The 19,338-nt window shown below is 37.5% G+C and overlaps 1 protein-coding gene across 2 annotated transcripts in view; it reads right to left on the bottom strand.

Moving 5' to 3' along the window:
• LOC133615325 (germ cell-specific gene 1-like protein) overlaps positions 1–19,116 on the bottom strand; it is a 44,007-nt gene extending 24,891 nt beyond the window's left edge. The window contains exons 1-2 of one of the 2 annotated variants that reach the window (XM_061973844.2): positions 18,931–19,116; positions 14,959–15,259 (exon numbers count right to left, since the gene is read on the bottom strand). In XM_061973844.2, the coding sequence (XP_061829828.2) occupies positions 14,959–15,256 (298 nt within the window). In that variant the 5' untranslated portion in view covers positions 15,257–15,259; positions 18,931–19,116. The remainder of the gene's footprint in view (positions 1–14,958; positions 15,260–18,930) is intronic. The other variant, XM_061973843.2, reaches the window with a different exon arrangement.
• Positions 19,117–19,338: the final 222 nt, after the last annotated feature.

Here is a 19,338-nt window from a genome sequence, read left to right as displayed (position 1 = left end):
CTGGACTCTCACACTATTATGTTAGATCCACTATGGACTGGACTTTCACTATTATGTTAGATCCACTATGGACTGGACTCTCACAATATTATGTTAGATCCACTATGGACTGGACTCTCACATTATCATGTTAGATCCACTATGGACTGGACTTTCACAATATTATGTTAGATCCACTATGGACTGGACTCTCACTATTATGTTGGATCCACTATGGACTGGACTCTCATTATCATGTTAGATCCACTATGGACTGGACTCTCACACTAACAAATCCACTATGGACTGGACTCTCACACTATTATGTTAGATCCACTATGGACTGGACTCTCACACTATTATGTTAGATACACTATGGACTGGACTCTCACACTATTATGTTAGGTCCACTATGGACTGGACTCTCACTATTATGTTAGATCCACTATGGACTGGACTCTCACTATTATGTTGGATCCACTATGGACTGGACTCTCATTATCATGTTAGATCCACTATGGACTGGACTCTCACACTAACAAATCCACTATGGACTGGACTCTCACACTATTATGTTAGATCCACTATGGACTGGACTCTCACACTATTATGTTAGATCCACTATGGACTGGACTCTCACACTATTATGTTAGGTCCACTATGGACTGGACTCTCACTATTATGTTAGATCCACTATGGACTGGACACTCACACTATTACGTTAGATCCACTATGGACTGGACTCTCACAATATTATGTTAGATCCACTATGGACTGGACTCTCACAATATTATGTTAGATCCACTATGGACTGGACTCTCACACTATTATGTTAGATCCACTATGGACTGGACTTTCACTATTATGTTAGATCCACTATGGACTGGACTCTCACTATTATGTTAGATCCACTATGGACTGGACTCTCACATTATCATGTTAGATCCACTATGGACTGGACTTTCACAATATTATGTTAGATCCACTATGGACTGGACTCTCACTATTATGTTAGACCCACTATGGACTGGACTCTCACTATTATGTTAGATCCACTATGGACTGGACTTTCACTATTATGTTAGATCCACTAATGTGGAAGGTAGAGCACACCAAAATCTGGAGAAGAAGAAGTTGAAGAAGTTTAATAAATAGATGGATTTTGGTGTAGAAAACCAAGCTTTGGAGCATTCACACAATAATAAACATATTCAAATAATACTTCCTAATACTGAATACTTTGTCTTTGCGCTGCTGACCTGTCTCCGCTCGGGATGGTCTCCTGCTGGCCCCACTATGGACTGGACTCTTACTATTATGTTAGATCCACTATGGACTGGACTCTCACACTATTATGTTAGATCCACTATGGACTGGACTCTCACTATTATGTTGGATCCACTATGGACTGGACTCTCATTATCATGTTAGATCCACTATGGACTGGACTCTCACACTAACAAATCCACTATGGACTGGACTCTCACACTATTATGTTAGATCCACTATGGACTGGACTCTCACACTATTATGTTAGATCCACTATGGACTGGACTCTCACACTATTATGTTAGGTCCACTATGGACTGGACTCTCACTATTATGTTAGATCCACTATGGACTGGACACTCACACTATTATGTTAGATCCACTATGGACTGGACTCTCACAATATTATGTTAGATCCACTATGGACTGGACTCTCACAATATTATGTTAGATCCACTATGGACTGGACTCTCACACTATTATGTTAGATCCACTATGGACTGGACTCTCACACTATTATGTTAGATCCACTATGGACTGGACTCTCACACTATTATGTTAGATCCACTATGGACTGGACTTTCACTATTATGTTAGATCCACTAATGTGGAAGGTAGAGCACACCAAAATCTGGAGAAGAAGAAGTTGAAGAAGTTTAATAAATAGATGGATTTTGGTGTAGAAAACCAAGCTTTGGAGCATTCACACAATAATAAACATATTCAAATAATACTTCCTAATACTGAATACTTTGTCTCTGCGCTGCTGACCTGTCTCCGCTCGGGATGGTCTCCTGCTGGCCCCACTATGGACTGGACTCTTACTATTATGTTAGATCCACTATGGACTGGACTCTCACACTATTATGTTAGATCCACTATGGACTGGACTCTCACTATTATGTTGGATCCACTATGGACTGGACTCTCATTATCATGTTAGATCCACTATGGACTGGACTCTCACACTAACAAATCCACTATGGACTGGACTCTCACACTATTATGTTAGATCCACTATGGACTGGACTCTCACTATTATGTTAGATCCACTATGGACTGGACTCTCACTATTATGTTAGATCCACTATGGACTGGACTCTCACTATTATGTTAGATCCACTATGGACTGGACTCTCACTATTATGTTAGATCCACTATGGACTGGACTCTCACTATTATGTTAGATCCACTATGGACTGGACTCTCACTATTATGTTAGATCCACTATGGACTGGACTCTCACTATTATGTTAGATCCACTATGGACTGGACTCTCACTATTATGTTAGATCCACTATGGACTGGACTCTCACTATTATGTTAGATCCACTATGGACTGGACTCTCACTATTATGTTAGATCCACTATGGACTGGACTCTCACATTATCATGTTAGATCCACTATGGACTGGACTTTCACAATATTATGTTAGATCCACTATGGACTGGACTCTCACTATTATGTTAGATCCACTATGGACTGGACACTCACACTATTATGTTAGATCCACTATGGACTGGACTCTCACAATATTATGTTAGATCCACTATGGACTGGACTCTCACAATATTATGTTAGATCCACTATGGACTGGACTCTCACACTATTATGTTAGATCCACTATGGACTGGACTCTCACACTATTATGTTAGGTCCACTATGGACTGGACTCTCACTATTATGTTAGATCCACTATGGACTGGACACTCACACTATTATGTTAGATCCACTATGGACTGGACTCTCACAATATTATGTTAGATCCACTATGGACTGGACTCTCACAATATTATGTTAGATCCACTATGGACTGGACTCTCACACTATTATGTTAGATCCACTATGGACTGGACTTTCACTATTATGTTAGATCCACTATGGACTGGACTCTCACTATTATGTTAGATCCACTATGGACTGGACTCTCACATTATCATGTTAGATCCACTATGGACTGGACTTTCACAATATTATGTTAGATCCACTATGGACTGGACACTCACACTATTATGTTAGATCCACTATGGACTGGACTCTCACAATATTATGTTAGATCCACTATGGACTGGACTCTCACAATATTATGTTAGATCCACTATGGACTGGACTCTCACACTATTATGTTAGATCCACTATGGACTGGACTTTCACTATTATGTTAGATCCACTATGGACTGGACTCTCACTATTATGTTAGATCCACTATGGACTGGACTCTCACATTATCATGTTAGATCCACTATGGACTGGACTTTCACAATATTATGTTAGATCCACTATGGACTGGACTCTCACTATTATGTTAGACCCACTATGGACTGGACTCTCACTATTATGTTAGATCCACTATGGACTGGACTCTCACAATATTATGTTAGATCCACTATGGACTGGACTCTCACACTATTATGTTAGATCCACTATGGACTGGACTTTCACTATTATGTTAGATCCACTATGGACTGGACTCTCACTATTATGTTAGATCCACTATGGACTGGACTCTCACTATTATGTTAAATCAACTATGAACTGGACTCTCACTATTATGTTAGATCCACTATGGACTGGACTCTCACTATTATGTTAGATCCACTATGGACTGGACTCTCACTATTATGTTAGATCCACTATGGACTGGACTCTCACTATTATGTTAGATCCACTATGGACTGGACTCTCACTATTATGTTAGATCCACTATGGACTGGACTCTCACTATTATGTTAGATCCACTATGGACTGGACTCTCACTATTATGTTAGATCCACTATGGACTGGACTCTCACTATTATGTTAGATCCACTATGGACTGGACTCTCACTATTATGTTAGATCCACTATGGACTGGACTCTCACATTATCATGTTAGATCCACTATGGACTGGACTTTCACAATATTATGTTAGATCCACTATGGACTGGACTCTCACTATTATGTTAGATCCACTATGGACTGGACACTCACACTATTATGTTAGATCCACTATGGACTGGACTCTCACAATATTATGTTAGATCCACTATGGACTGGACTCTCACAATATTATGTTAGATCCACTATGGACTGGACTCTCACACTATTATGTTAGATCCACTATGGACTGGACTCTCACACTATTATGTTAGGTCCACTATGGACTGGACTCTCACTATTATGTTAGATCCACTATGGACTGGACACTCACACTATTATGTTAGATCCACTATGGACTGGACTCTCACAATATTATGTTAGATCCACTATGGACTGGACTCTCACAATATTATGTTAGATCCACTATGGACTGGACTCTCACACTATTATGTTAGATCCACTATGGACTGGACTTTCACTATTATGTTAGATCCACTATGGACTGGACTCTCACTATTATGTTAGATCCACTATGGACTGGACTCTCACATTATCATGTTAGATCCACTATGGACTGGACTTTCACAATATTATGTTAGATCCACTATGGACTGGACACTCACACTATTATGTTAGATCCACTATGGACTGGACTCTCACAATATTATGTTAGATCCACTATGGACTGGACTCTCACAATATTATGTTAGATCCACTATGGACTGGACTCTCACACTATTATGTTAGATCCACTATGGACTGGACTTTCACTATTATGTTAGATCCACTATGGACTGGACTCTCACTATTATGTTAGATCCACTATGGACTGGACTCTCACATTATCATGTTAGATCCACTATGGACTGGACTTTCACAATATTATGTTAGATCCACTATGGACTGGACTCTCACTATTATGTTAGACCCACTATGGACTGGACTCTCACTATTATGTTAGATCCACTATGGACTGGACTCTCACAATATTATGTTAGATCCACTATGGACTGGACTCTCACACTATTATGTTAGATCCACTATGGACTGGACTTTCACTATTATGTTAGATCCACTATGGACTGGACTCTCACTATTATGTTAGATCCACTATGGACTGGACTCTCACTATTATGTTAAATCAACTATGAACTGGACTCTCACTATTATGTTAGATCCACTATGGACTGGACTCTCACTATTATGTTAGATCCACTATGGACTGGACTCTCACTATTATGTTAGATCCACTATGGACTGGACTTTCACTATTATGTTAGATCCACTAATGTGGAAGGTAGAGCACACCAAAATCTGGAGAAGAAGAAGTTGAAGAAGTTTAATAAATAGATGGATTTTGGTGTAGAAAACCAAGCTTTGGAGCATTCACACAATAATAAACATATTCAAATAATACTTCCGAATACTGAATACTTTGTCAAAGCCTCTTTTTTTTGGATCTCACTAATAACCCCGCAGGTGTACCTAATATTTCGGCCACTAGCTGGAGTCATTGCGTCTTTAACTCGTCACGCGCGTATCGCTCAGACGTCGCTTGTAAATCAGCTCGTATTCACACAGCCGCTGTTTGTCCATCCTGTTGACCTTTTGCTCTGCACACTCCTGTGCCATGATTGAGCCATACTGCTGAAGACTAAATCTCCGCAAGCGGAACACACACTTAAGTTAATCCCCTTAGGGCTAAGCGCGCGCACACACACACACACACACACACTCTTGTAATTCTTACCTTCTTGAGACCTCCGAAAAATATATAAATATTTGTATTTACAACATTAATAATATATACATACTATGCAAATATAAAAAAGGTACGCTTTTATTTATTTTTTGTTTTTTTGTACCGTATTTTCCGCACTATTAGCCGCACCTAAAAACCACAAATTTACTCAAAAGCTGACAGTGCGGCTTTTAACCCGGTGCGCTTTATATATGGATTAATATTACGATTCATTTTCATAAAGTTTCGATCTCGCAACTTCGGTAAACAGCCGCCATCTTTTTTCCCGGTAGAACAGGAAGCGTTTCTCCTTCTACGCAAGCAACCGCCAAGGTAAGCACCCGCCCCCATAGAACAGGAAGCGCTTCTTCTTCTACTGTAAGCAACCACCCGCCCGCGTAGAAGAAGAAAAAAGCGCGCGGATATACCGTACGTTTCATTTCCTTTGTGTGTTTACATCTGTAAAGACCACAAAATGGCTCCTACTAAGCGTCAGGGATCCGGTTCATGAAAAGACGCAATCTCTCCATCCGCACACGGATTACTATTTCACAGCAACTGATATTCCTGTGAACCGCACTGTGGATACAACGGGAGAGCACGTACGGTGAATATTCGCACCACAGGGAATGAGAAGTCATCCTTCACTGTGGTTCTAGCTTGCCATGCTAATGGCCAGAAACTTCCACCCATGGTGATATTCAAAAAGGAAGACCTTGCCAAAAGAGACCTTTCCAGCCGGCGTCATCATAAAAGCTAACTCGAAGGGATGGATGAAGAAAAGATGAGCGAGTGGTTAAGGTAAGTTTAAGTTTACGCGAAGAGGCCGGGTGGCTTTTTTCACGCAGCTCTGTCCATGTTGATATACGTATGTTTGTGATTGCACATTTGCGTACATTTTGGGAGTGAACAGAGTTGTTAGAACGCTGGTTTTTAATATATTATTAAAGTTTGACTGACCTATCTGACTGTTTTTTTGACATTCCTTTAGCGCAGTTAGATGCGGCTTACAACACCGGGCGGCTTATAGGTGGACAAAGTTTTGAAATATGCCGTTCATTGAAGGCGCGGCTTTTAACCCAGGGCGCCTTATGGTGCGGAAAATACGGTAATTGTTTTTTAATCTTCATTATTAACTTCAACTTATTACAGTATGTCTCTATATACATATTTATTTAAAAAAATGTTGCATTCATTTTGGCCAAAGGGGGCGCATTTCAAATTTTTACACACACTTGTTATTTCATATGTTGACCACGAATGGATTTACGTGGAACCCCGACTTAAACAAGTTGAAAAACGTATTCGGGTGTTGCCATTTAGTGGTCAATTGTACGGAATATGTACCGTATTTTTCGGACTATAAGTCGCAGTTTCTTTCATAGTTTGGCCGGGGGTGCGACTTATACTCAGGAGCGACTTATGTGTGAAATTATTAACACATTATAATATTATTGATCTCATTCACGTAAGAGACTAGACGTATAAGATTTCATGGGATTTAGCGATTAAATTGTTTGGTAAACGTATAGCATGTTCTATATGTTATAGTTATTTGAATGACTCTTACCATAATATGTTACGTTAACATACCAGTTGGTTATTTATGCCTTATATAACGTACACTTATTCAGCCTGTTGTTCACTATTCTTTATTTATTTTAAATTGCCTTTCAAATGTCTATTCTTGCTGTTGGCTTTTATCAAATACATTTCCCCAAAAAATGCGACTTATATATGTTTTTTTCCTTCTTTATTATGCATTTTCGGCCGGTGCGACTTACACTCCGGAGCGAATTATACTCCGAAAAATACGGTACTGTACTGTGCAATCTACTAATAAAAGTTTCAATCAATCAATCAAAAGACCAGAGGGGGAGCACTTCAATTTTTTACACACACTTGTTATTTCGTATGTTGACCATGAATTGATGTACGAGGAACCCCGACTTAAACAAGTTGAAAAACTTATTCGGGTGGCCGTTTGTACGGAATATGTACTGTACTGTGCAATCTACGAATACAAGTTTCAATCAATCATTCAAAAGACCAGAGGGGGAGCACTTTTAAAACCGACACTTTTAAACCGACCTGTGATGATTCGTTTTTATTGTATTACAAATGCGTTTAGTTTTTTTTAGCTCAATGCCTTCATGATGGTTTGTATGTTGTATGTATTTTATGTATTTGTACCTTCTTTTACTGTGGTACCTCGTTTTCACTGTTGTACCTCGTTTTCACTGTTGTACCTCGTTTTCACTGTTGTATCTCGTTTTCACTGTTGTATCTCGTTTTCACTGTTGTACCTTGTTTTTACTGTTGTACCTAGTTTTCACTGTTGTATCTCGTTTTCACTGTTGTACCTCATTTTCACTGTTGTACCTCGTTTTTACTGTTGTATCTCGTTTTCACTGTTGTATCTCGTTTTCACTGTTGTACCTCGTTTTCACTGTTGTACCTCGTTTTCACTGTTGTACCTCGTTTTTACTGTTGTACCTAGTTTTCACTGTTGTACCTAATATTTACTGTTGTACCTCGTTTTTACTGTTCTACCTCGTTTTCACTGTTGTACCTCATGTTCACTGTTGTACCTCGTTTTTACTGTTGTGCCTCGTTTTCACTGTTGTGCCTCGTTTTCACTGTTGTGCCTCGTTTTCACTGTTGTGCCTCGTTTTCACTGTTGTGCCTCGTTTTCACTGTTGTGCCTCGTTTTCACTGTTGTGCCTCGTTTTCACTGTTGTATCTCGTTTTTACTGTTGTACCTCGTTTTCACTGTTGTACCTCGTTTTCACTGTTGTATCTCGTTTTTACTGTTGTACCTTGTTTTCACTGTTGTACCTTGTTTTCACTGTTGTACCTAATATTTACTGTTATACCTCGTTTTTACTGTTCTACCTCGTTTTCACTGTTGTACCTCGTTTTCACTGTTGTACCTCGTTTTCACTGTTGTACCTCATTTTCACTGTTGTACCTTGTTTTTACTGTTGTACCTCGTTTTCACTGTTGTACCTAATATTTACTGTTATACCTCGTTTTTACTGTTCTACCTCGTTTTCACTGTTGTACCTTGTTTTCACTGATGTACCTTGTTTTTACTGTTGTACCTCGTTTTCACTGTTGTACCTAATATTTACTGTCATACCTCGTTTTTACTGTTCTACCTCGTTTTCACTGTTGTACCTCGTTTTCACTGTTGTACCTCATTTTCACTGTTGTACATTGTTTTTACTGTTGTACCTCGTTTTCACTGTTGTACCTAATATTTACTGTTATACCTCGTTTTTACTGTTCTACCTCGTTTTTACTGTTGTACCTCGTTTTCACTGTTGTACCTCATTTTCACTGTTGTACCTCATTTTCACTGTTGTACCTTGTTTTTAATGTTGTACCTCGTTTTCACTGTTGTACCTTGTTTTTACTGTTGTACCTTGTTTTTAATGACTACTGCTGCAAACCAAATTGCCCATCGAGGACAATAAAGATTTTCTAAGTCTAAGTCTAAATCCCTCCTTTTTGGGACCACCCTAATTTTGACAGATTTCTCCACCAGGGGTGCAAATGAGATCTCTATTTTTTGTTTTTTTGTAATGTGCTTAAGGCCGATGACAAGCGAGTCTCGGACCACAGATGGCCCCTGTGCCGCACTTTGGGCAACTCAGCTGTAAAAGCGAACTGCCACTTTAGACTTAGTAGCGTAGTGTATTTGTTCATCCTATGGTCACATAGCTTGTCTTACGTCAGCACCGGAAGTAACACAATCAGCCGTTCACCTGGCGGGTTTTTTCCGGGGATGAATAGGGAAGTCCTTCCTTAGCTGCCGTCTTGTTTGATCATATATTGCTGCCTTTGCACCTGTCAATGTTTACTTTCCTATGCACATTAAATCAACAACAACAAAAATCCTGACTTTGGAGCAATGTTCACGGACTCTAGTGTTTGGCTCCCGATTAGATTAAATTGTTTTCCGTAATGGGACCATGATTTATGTCATCACTTGTTCACCGGTCCTCATATGGATGCTACTTTTCCTTGTTGATGTCTCAAGAAGGGTATAAATACAAGAACACACACACACACACACACACACACACACACACACACACACACATTCCAGTGAACAGCGTCTGGGAGCTCAGTCCGTATTATCACCTTGGATTTCCACTCCCTCTCCGACCCCGTTTGTTGACTTCACTTCCTGTTTGCCTCACCTTGGGAGTAAACGCTCCGCTACACACACGTCAACACTGCCTCTCCAATCCCGCAATTACGACGCTAACAATAAATCCAATCATATCTCATTTATTCCTTTCCTCCGTTTTGCCTTTCAGAGCAACTTTGACCTCCGCAGACTGGACAGTTTATTAGGTACACAAGAAAAGCATCACCGATGATAGTCATTTATCATAGTGAGGATATTCTCACATAGTGACTCGGTTTTTGTTGGTAAGCCGTTCCAAAAGGTTAGACGACAACGTTTGAAGCAATTTTTACCATAAAAATTCACCTAAATCCAATTAATTTATTCCAGAGAATATGTATAGTTTTACAAATAGTCCAAAGTGTTTGACTTGGGGGGCGCATTGGGCTAAAACATATTTGGTATATATATATATATATATATATATATATATATATATATATATATATATATATATATATATATATATATATATATATATATATATATATTTATTTATTTATTGTTTGTTTGTTTGTTTATATATATATATATATAAGTTTTGACGGAGCAGAAACGTGTGAACTCGTTGGGAGTTTCCTCCTCTCCCAGCTCGCTAGCCTCAATCTGAACCTTGGTATTTACCGTGATGACGGACTGGCAGTGTGTCGCGCCTCGCCAAGGAGCAGCGAGAATACCAAGAAGCGCATATGCCAAATTTTCAAAGAGAACGGCCTACGGATCACGATTGAAGCCAACAAGCAAACCGTCAACTTCCTTGACGTCACTTTCAACCTGAGAAATAACAGCTACCAACCATTCACGAAACCCAACACAACACTCCAATACGTGCACCATGACAGCAACCACCCACCCACCACCACGAAAAGAATACCTATCGGAATCAATAAAAGGCTATCGATGCTGTCATCTAGCAAAGCTGAATTTGACCAAGCAACCCCCCCGTACCAAAAAGCGGATACAATTTCACCCTCACCTATGAACCCACGCCAGGAAACCAGCCAAAAAAGAACAGAAAACGAAACGACATCATCTGATACAACCCCCCATACAGCAAAAACGTCTCAACGAACATTGGACACAAATTCCTCAATCTGATTGACAAACACTTTCCCAAAGACAACACCCTAAGAAAAGTGATCAACAAGAACAACATTAAATTGAGCTACAGCTGCATGAACAATACACGACAAATCATCTCAAACCACAACAAAACAATTGCAAATGAGCCGTCGGCCCCCAGACAGAGCGACTCCAAAACCAACAAAGGATGTAACTGTCGAAAGAAACCTGATTGCCCTCTCAACGGGGGGTGCTTACAAACATCAGTTGTCTACCAATCTAAGGTAATACGCAAGGACATTAACACATCCGACACATATGTAGGATTAACCGAGGGAGAATTCAAAACCAGATGGAACAATCACAAGGCTTCTTTCAGGAACAAAAACCTGCGAAATACCACAGAACTCAGCAAACACATTTGGGACCTCAAAGACAATAATGTTGAATATTCAATAACATGGCAAATTCTTGCATCCAGCACACCTTACAATAGTGGTAATAAAAGATGCAACCTATGCTTGAAAGAGAAACTGTTTATTATTTACCGTCCAGACCTGTCATCCCTCAACAAGCGCAGCGAAATTGTAACAACATGCCGCCACAGACGGAAACACCTCCTAGGTAACACATGAGCCAATCACCACGCCCCTAGGCCAGCCTGTACCCACCCACTCTGTGCCCTATATAAACCATGGTATGCGAATGCTCCCATTAAAATCTCCTGATGATTGAGGGTACCCCGCCTCATGAAACAGGCCTGTAGAGATGAAATAGTCTTGTGATTTTTTCCCACACATACATATATTGCGCTCTACTATGGTATCGAGCACTATTTTTTGGATAACCTTATTAAGACATATATATATATATATATATATATATATATAAATAAATAAATAAATAAATATATATAAATATATATATATATATATATATATATATATATATACATACACACACACACACACACACACACACACACACACATACATATATACATACACCTCGGAAATCGGTTTGAATCGTTCGGTGCCCAAAGATTCCCAGCCCTAGAAATAATACATTGCAAGAATCGATTTCGATTCAGAATCGAATCTCAATTTCAAACGATTCCTGATTCAAAATCAATATTGTTGAATCGATTCCGAATCGAATAGTCACCCCAGGAATTGCAATCGGTTTGAATCGTTCGGTGCCCAAACATTCACAGCCCTACAATAAAACATTGCGAGAATCGGTTTGAATCAAAAGTCGTGCTGAATCGATTCTGAATTGAATGGTCACCCCAGGAATCGGAATCGGTTTGAACCGTTTGGTGCCCAAAGATTCAGGGTACCACACCATTCGATTCAATTCGTGGGGGTGAAGATTTGCTTTATAATCAAATCAAAACGATTTTCGATTCAAAATCAATACTGTTTAATCGATTCTGAATTGAATCGTCACCCCAGGAATCGGAATCGCTTTGAATCGTTTGGTGCCCAAAGATTCACACCCCTATTATTAGTAGGGCTGTGGATCTTTGGGCACCACACGATTCGATTCAATTTATGGGGGTGAAGATTTGATTCAGAATCGATTCTCATATTCAAAACGATTCTCTATTCAAAATCATTACTGTTGAATCGATTCTGAATTGAATCGTCACACCCCTATTACTATTTGTAGGGCTGTGGATCTTTGGGCATCACACGATTTGATTAAATGTATGGGGGTGAAGATTCGATTCAGAATTGATTCTCGATTCAAAATTAGTACTGTTGAATCGATTCTGAATCGAATCGTCAAACCCCTATTATTATTTGTAGGGCTATGAATCTTTGGGCACCACACGATTCGATTAAATTCGTGGGGGTGAAAATTCTATTCAGAATCGATTCTCGATACAAAATCAATACTGTTGAATCGATTTTGAATCGAATCGTCACTCTGGGAATCCGAATCGGTTTGAATCGTTCGGTGCCCAAAGATTCACAGCACTACAAATAATACATTGCAAGAATAGGTGTGAATCAAAAGTCGTGTTGAATCGATTCTGAATCGAATCGTCACCGCGGGAATCGGAATCGGTTTGAATCGTGTGTTACCCAAAGATTCACACCCATTTTGTCGGGCAGTGAATCTTTGGGCACCACACGATTCGATTAAATTCGTGGGGGTGAAAATTCTACTCAGAATCGATTCTCGATACAAAATCAGTACTGTTGATTCGATTCTGAATCAAATCGTCACCCTGGGAATCCGAATCGGTTTGAATCGTTCGGTGCCCAAAGATTCCCAGCCCTAGAAATAATACATTGCAAGAATCGATTTCGATTCAGAATCGATTCTCAATTTCAAAGGATTCTTGATTCAAAATCAATACTGTTGAATCGATTCCGAATCGAATAGTCACCCCAGGAATTGCAATCGGTTTGAATCGTTCGGTGCCCAAAGATTCACAGCCCTACAATAAAACATTGCGAGAATCGGTTTGAATCAAAAGTCGTGCTGAATCGATTCTGAACTGAATGGTCACCCCAGGAATCGGAATCGGTTTGAACCGTTTGGTGCCCAACGATTCAGGGTACCACACCATTCGATTCAATTCGTGGGGGTGAAGATTCGCTTTATAATCAAATCAAAACGATTTTCGATTCAAAATCAATACTGTTTAATCGATTCTGAATCGAATCGTCACCCCAGGAATCGGAATCGCTTTGAATCGTTCGGTGCCCAAAGATTCACACCCCTATTATTAGTAGGGCTGTGGATCTTTGGGCACCACACGATTCGATTCAATTTATGGGGGTGACGATTCGATTCAGAATCGATTCTCATATTCAAAACGATTCTCGATTCAAAATCATTACTGTTGAATCGATTCTGAATCGAATCGTCACACCCCTATTACTATTTGTAGGGCTGTGGATCTTTGGGCATCACACGATTCGATTAAATTTACGGGGGTGAAGATTCGATTTAGAATCGATTCTCGATTCAAAATCAGTATTGTTGAATTGATTCTGAATCGGATCGTCAAACTCCTATTATTTGTAGAGCTATGAATCTTTGGGCACCACACAATTCGATTAATTTGTGGGGGTGAAAATTCTATTCAGAATCGATTCTCGATACAAAATCAATACTGTTGAATCGATTTTGAATCGAATCGTCACTCTGGGAATCCGAATCGGTTTGAATCGTTCGGTGCCCAAAGATTTACAGCACTACAAATAATACATTGCAAGAATATGTGTGAATCAAAAGTTGTGTTGAATCGATTCTGAATCGAATCGTCACCGCGGGAATCGGAATCGGTTTGAATCGTGTGTTACCCAAAGATTCACACCCATTTTGTCGGGCAGTGAATCTTTGGGCACCACACGATTCGATTAAATTCGTGGGGGGTGAAAATTCTACTCAGAATCGATTCTCGATACAAAATCAGTACTGTTGATTCGATTCTGAATCAAATCGTCACCCTGGGAATCCGAATCGGTTTGAATCGTTCGGTGCCCAAAGATTCCCAACCCTACAAATAATACATTGCGAGAATTGGTTTGAATAAAAAGTCGTGTTGAATCGATTCTGCATCGAATCTTCACCTTAGGAATTGGAATCGGTTTGAATCGTTCAGTGCCCAAAGATTCACATCCCTGTTATATGTTGGGCTGTGAATCTTTGGGCACCACACGATTAGATTCAATTCGGGGGGCGCGGTGGGTGGGTTCGATTCTCGATTCAAAGTCAATACTGTTGAATCAATCCTACAAATTGGTATTGTTTCTATAAGGACTGTGCAGGTGCACTAATAACATGTCGGTAACAAGTCTTGATAATCATACGGTGCTGTGATCCCTTACCCCAAGCGTCCGTGTAGATGTTCTCCTCGCAGATGAGGAAGAGGCCCGTGTGGAAGGTGGGGAAGACGAAGCGGTCGTCTCCGGTCTCCCAGGAGAACTGGATGCTGGAGGAGTTGGACACGCCGGGGACGGGGATGCATTTGCTGTGCTTGACGGGCGAACACAGCGGCTTGGGCACCTTCTGCCTGCCCACACACCAGTAGGAGGACAGCAGCGCCATGGCGGCCAGGCAGAGGGACGCCACCGTCTGGACGAAGGAGGTCGGAGGGGAACGCACTTGACGTAGGAACGCCGTCATTTCCTGGTAGAGCAGAAAAGCAGGTAAAGTCAGCATCCTTTTGTTAGGAGTGTCAAAAAAACATCGATTTTCAAATTAATCCTTTTTGTAATGACGATTAAAAAGGAATCAAAGTTTAAAAATGTGGACGATTAAAAAGGAATTATTGTTTAAAAATGCGGATGATTAAAAATTAATCAAAGTTTAAAAATGTGGACGATTAAAATGGAATTATTGTTTAAAAATGCGGATGATTAAAAATTAATCAAAGTTTAAAAATGTGGACGATTAAAAAGGAATTATTGTTTAAAAATGCGGATGATTAAAAATTCATCAAAGTTTAAAAATGTGGACGATTAAAATGGAATTATTGTTTAAAAATGCGGATAATTAAAAATTAATCAAAGTTTAAAAATGTGGACGATTAAAATGGAATTATTGTTTAAAAATGCGGATGATTAAAAACTAATCAAAGTTGAAAAATGTGGACGATTAAAATGGAATTATTGTTTAAAAATGCGGATGATTAAAAATGAATCAAAGTTTAAAAATGTGGACGATTAAAATGGAATTATTGTTTAAAAATGCGGATGATTAAAAATTTATCAAAGTTTAAAAATGTGGACGATTAAAATGGAATTATTGTTTAAAAATGTGGACCATTAAAAATTAATCAATGTTTAAAAATGTGGATGATTAAAAAAGAATCAATGTTTAAAAATGAGGACGATTAAAAAGGAAATATTGTTTAAAAATGTGGTCGATTAAAAAGGAATTAATGTTTAAAAATGTGGATGATGAAAAAAGAAGCAATGTTTGAAAATGCGGACCATTAAAAAGGAATTATTGTTTAAAAATGTGGACGATTAAAAAGGAATTATTGTTTAAAAATGTGGACGATTAAAAAGGAATTATTGTTTAAAAATGCGGATGATTAAGAATTAATCAAAGTTTAAAAATGTGGACGATTAAAATGGAATTATTGTTTAAAAATGCGGATGATTAAAAATTAATCAAAGTTTAAAAATGTGGACGATTAAAATGGAATTATTGTTTAAAAATGCGGACCATTAAAAATGAATCAATGTTTAAAAATGTGGATGATTAAAAAAGAATCAATGTTTAAAAATGTGGACGATTAAAAAGGAAATATTGTTTAAAAATGTGGACGATGAAAAAAAAAAGCAATGTTTGAAAATGTGGACGATTAAAAAGGAATTCATGTTTAAAAATGCGGACCATTAAAAGGAATCAATGGTTAAAAATGCGGACCATTAAAAAGGAATTAATGTTTAAAAATGCGGACCATTAAAAAGGAATCAATGTTTAAAAATGCGGACCATTAAAAAGGAATTAATGTTTAAAAATGCGGACCATTAAAAAGGAATTATTGTCTAAAAATGTGGTTGACTAAAAATTAATCAAAGTTTAAAAATGTGGACGATTAAAATGGAATTATTGTTTAAAAATGCGGATGATTAAAAATTAATCAAAGTTTAAAAATGTGGACGATTAAAATGGAATTATTGTTTAAAAATGCGGATGATTAAAAATTAATCAAAGTTTAAAAATGTGGACGATTAAAATGGAATTATTGTTTAAAAATGCGGACCATTAAAAATGAATCAATGTTTGAAAATGTGGATGATTAAAAAAGAATCAATGTTTAAAAATGTGGACGATTAAAAAGGAAATATTGTTTAAAAATGTGGTCGATTAAAAAGGAATTAATGTTTAAAAATGTGGACGATGAAAAAAAAAGCAATGTTTGAAAATGTGGACGATTAAAAAGGAATTAATGTTTAAAAATGCGGACCATTAAAAAGGAATTATTGTTTAAAAATGAGGACGATTAAAAAGGAATTATTGTTTAAAAATGCGGACGATTAAAAATTAATCAATGTTTAAAAATGTGGACGATTAAAAAGGAATTCATGTTTAAAAATGCGGACCATTAAAAAAGAATCAATGTTTAAAAATGCGGACCACTAAAAAGGAATTCATGTTTAAAAATGCGGACCATTAAAAAGGAATCAATGTTTAAAAATGCGGACCGTTAAAAAGGAATTCATGTTTAAAAATGCGGACCGTTAAAAAGGAATCAATGTTTAAAAATGCGGACGATTAAAAAGGATCTTATGTTTAAAAATGCGGACGATTAAAAAGGAATTCATGTTTAAAAATGCGGACGATTAAAAAGGAATTCATGTTTAAAAATGTGGACGATTAAAAAGGAATTCATTTTTAAAAATGCGGACCATTAAAAAGGAATAAATGTTTAAAAATGCGGACCATTAAAAAGGAATTCATGTTTAAAAATGCGAACGATTAAAAAGGAATTCATGTTTAAAAATGCGGACCATTAAAAAGGAATCAATGTTTAAAAATGCGGACAATTAAAAAGGAATTACTTTTTAAAAATGCGGACCATTAAAAAGGAACTATTGTCTAAAAATGTGGACTATTAAAAAGGAATTATTATTTAAAAATGCGGACGATTAAAAATTAATCAATATTTAAAAATGTGGACGATTAAAAAGGAATTCATGCTTAAAAATGCAGACCGTTAAAAAGGAATCAATGTTTAAAAATGCGGACGATTAAAAAGGAATTCATGTTTAAAAATGCGGACGGTTAAAAATTAATCAATGTTTAAAAATGTGGACGACTAAAAAGGAATTCATGTTTAAAAATGCGGACGATTAAAAAGGAATCAATGTTTTAAAATGCGGACCATTAAAAAAGAATTAATGTTTAAAAATGCGGACTATTAAAAAGGAATTAATGTTTAAAAATGTGGACGATTAAAAAGGAATCAATGCTTAAAAATGTGGACGATTAAAAAGGAATCAATGTTTAAAAATGCGGACCATTAAAAAGGAATAAATGTTTAAAAATGCGGACGATTAAAAAGGAATTAATGTTTTAAAATGTGAACGATTAAAAAGGAAAGAATGTTTAAAAATGTAGACGATTAAAAAAGAATTAAAGTTTAAAAATGTGGATGATTAAAAGGAAAGAATGTTTAAAAATGTGGACAATTAAAAAGGAATTAATGTTTAAAAATGTAGATGATTAAAAAGGAATTAATGTTTAAAAATGCGGACGATGAAAAAGGAATGAATGTTCAAAAATGTGGCTGATTAAATATGAATTAATGTTTAAAAATGCAGACGATTAAAAAGGAATTAATGTTTAAATTTTTTTTTCTGTTTTGTTTGATCAGACGTTTTACTGCCGTGTTTTACGTACAATTTGGAAACAATTAAGGTATGTAAATAAACATTTACAGAATATTTCTGTGTAAATAACTCATTTCACTGCGTATATATCTGCGACTAATATATGAAAAACTATTTTTTTTGTCTAAAATATAGTGGGTGTGGATTATATCCCGGTGTAATGATGTCTAACAATCTACACACATTTAATTAGTATAACCTTTGACTGCAGGCAGAATTTAATTAGATAAACAAGTTTTCGGGTGAATATGAATACATGGTAAACAAGTTCTTCAACAATATGTTTGCCATGCAAAATAACTAAATTGACAGAATATTTATCGTAACACTGGAAGAATAACTTTCACTTTTATTGTTATTATATATGTACACTTACTTTAGTCGTCTGGGTTAAGTCGGGGCAACGACGAGGAGAACTAAGTGTTACTAATGCAAAGGAAGGAATAATATTACATTTCTCACCTGATGAAGCCTCGTCGGGTGTAAATTTGTGGTTTCTGCTCCTCCTCCTCGTCACTTTATGAGGGACAAGAGCAGAGGCAGACACATTAGAACCAACACACACTTTTTTTTTTTTTAATCCATATTAATCCACAGCAGACAACTCCGTTCCATCTGTTTTCATTTTGGCAACTCATTCCCAACTATTCCTCCCATCAACATCTCCGCCTCCTGTTCCCTGTGGGCGCCACATCCTCTTTGCATCCCCGCGTCAACACGACCTTAACGTGATGAAAATGTGATTTGTATGTTTGGCTTTTTTAAAACTCTAAATACTTTCCAGGCTGTAAAGTGCATCGGCATATAAACCACACCCACCACATTTTAGAAAACATTCAATATTTTCACATACAGGTAAAA

This window comes from Nerophis lumbriciformis, linkage group LG22 (genome assembly GCF_033978685.3).
Source record: "Nerophis lumbriciformis linkage group LG22, RoL_Nlum_v2.1, whole genome shotgun sequence".
NCBI classification, from domain to species: domain Eukaryota; kingdom Metazoa; phylum Chordata; class Actinopteri; order Syngnathiformes; family Syngnathidae; genus Nerophis; species Nerophis lumbriciformis.
The sequence above is the reverse complement of the archived record's forward strand: the minus strand, read 5'-3'. Positions and strand labels throughout refer to the sequence as shown.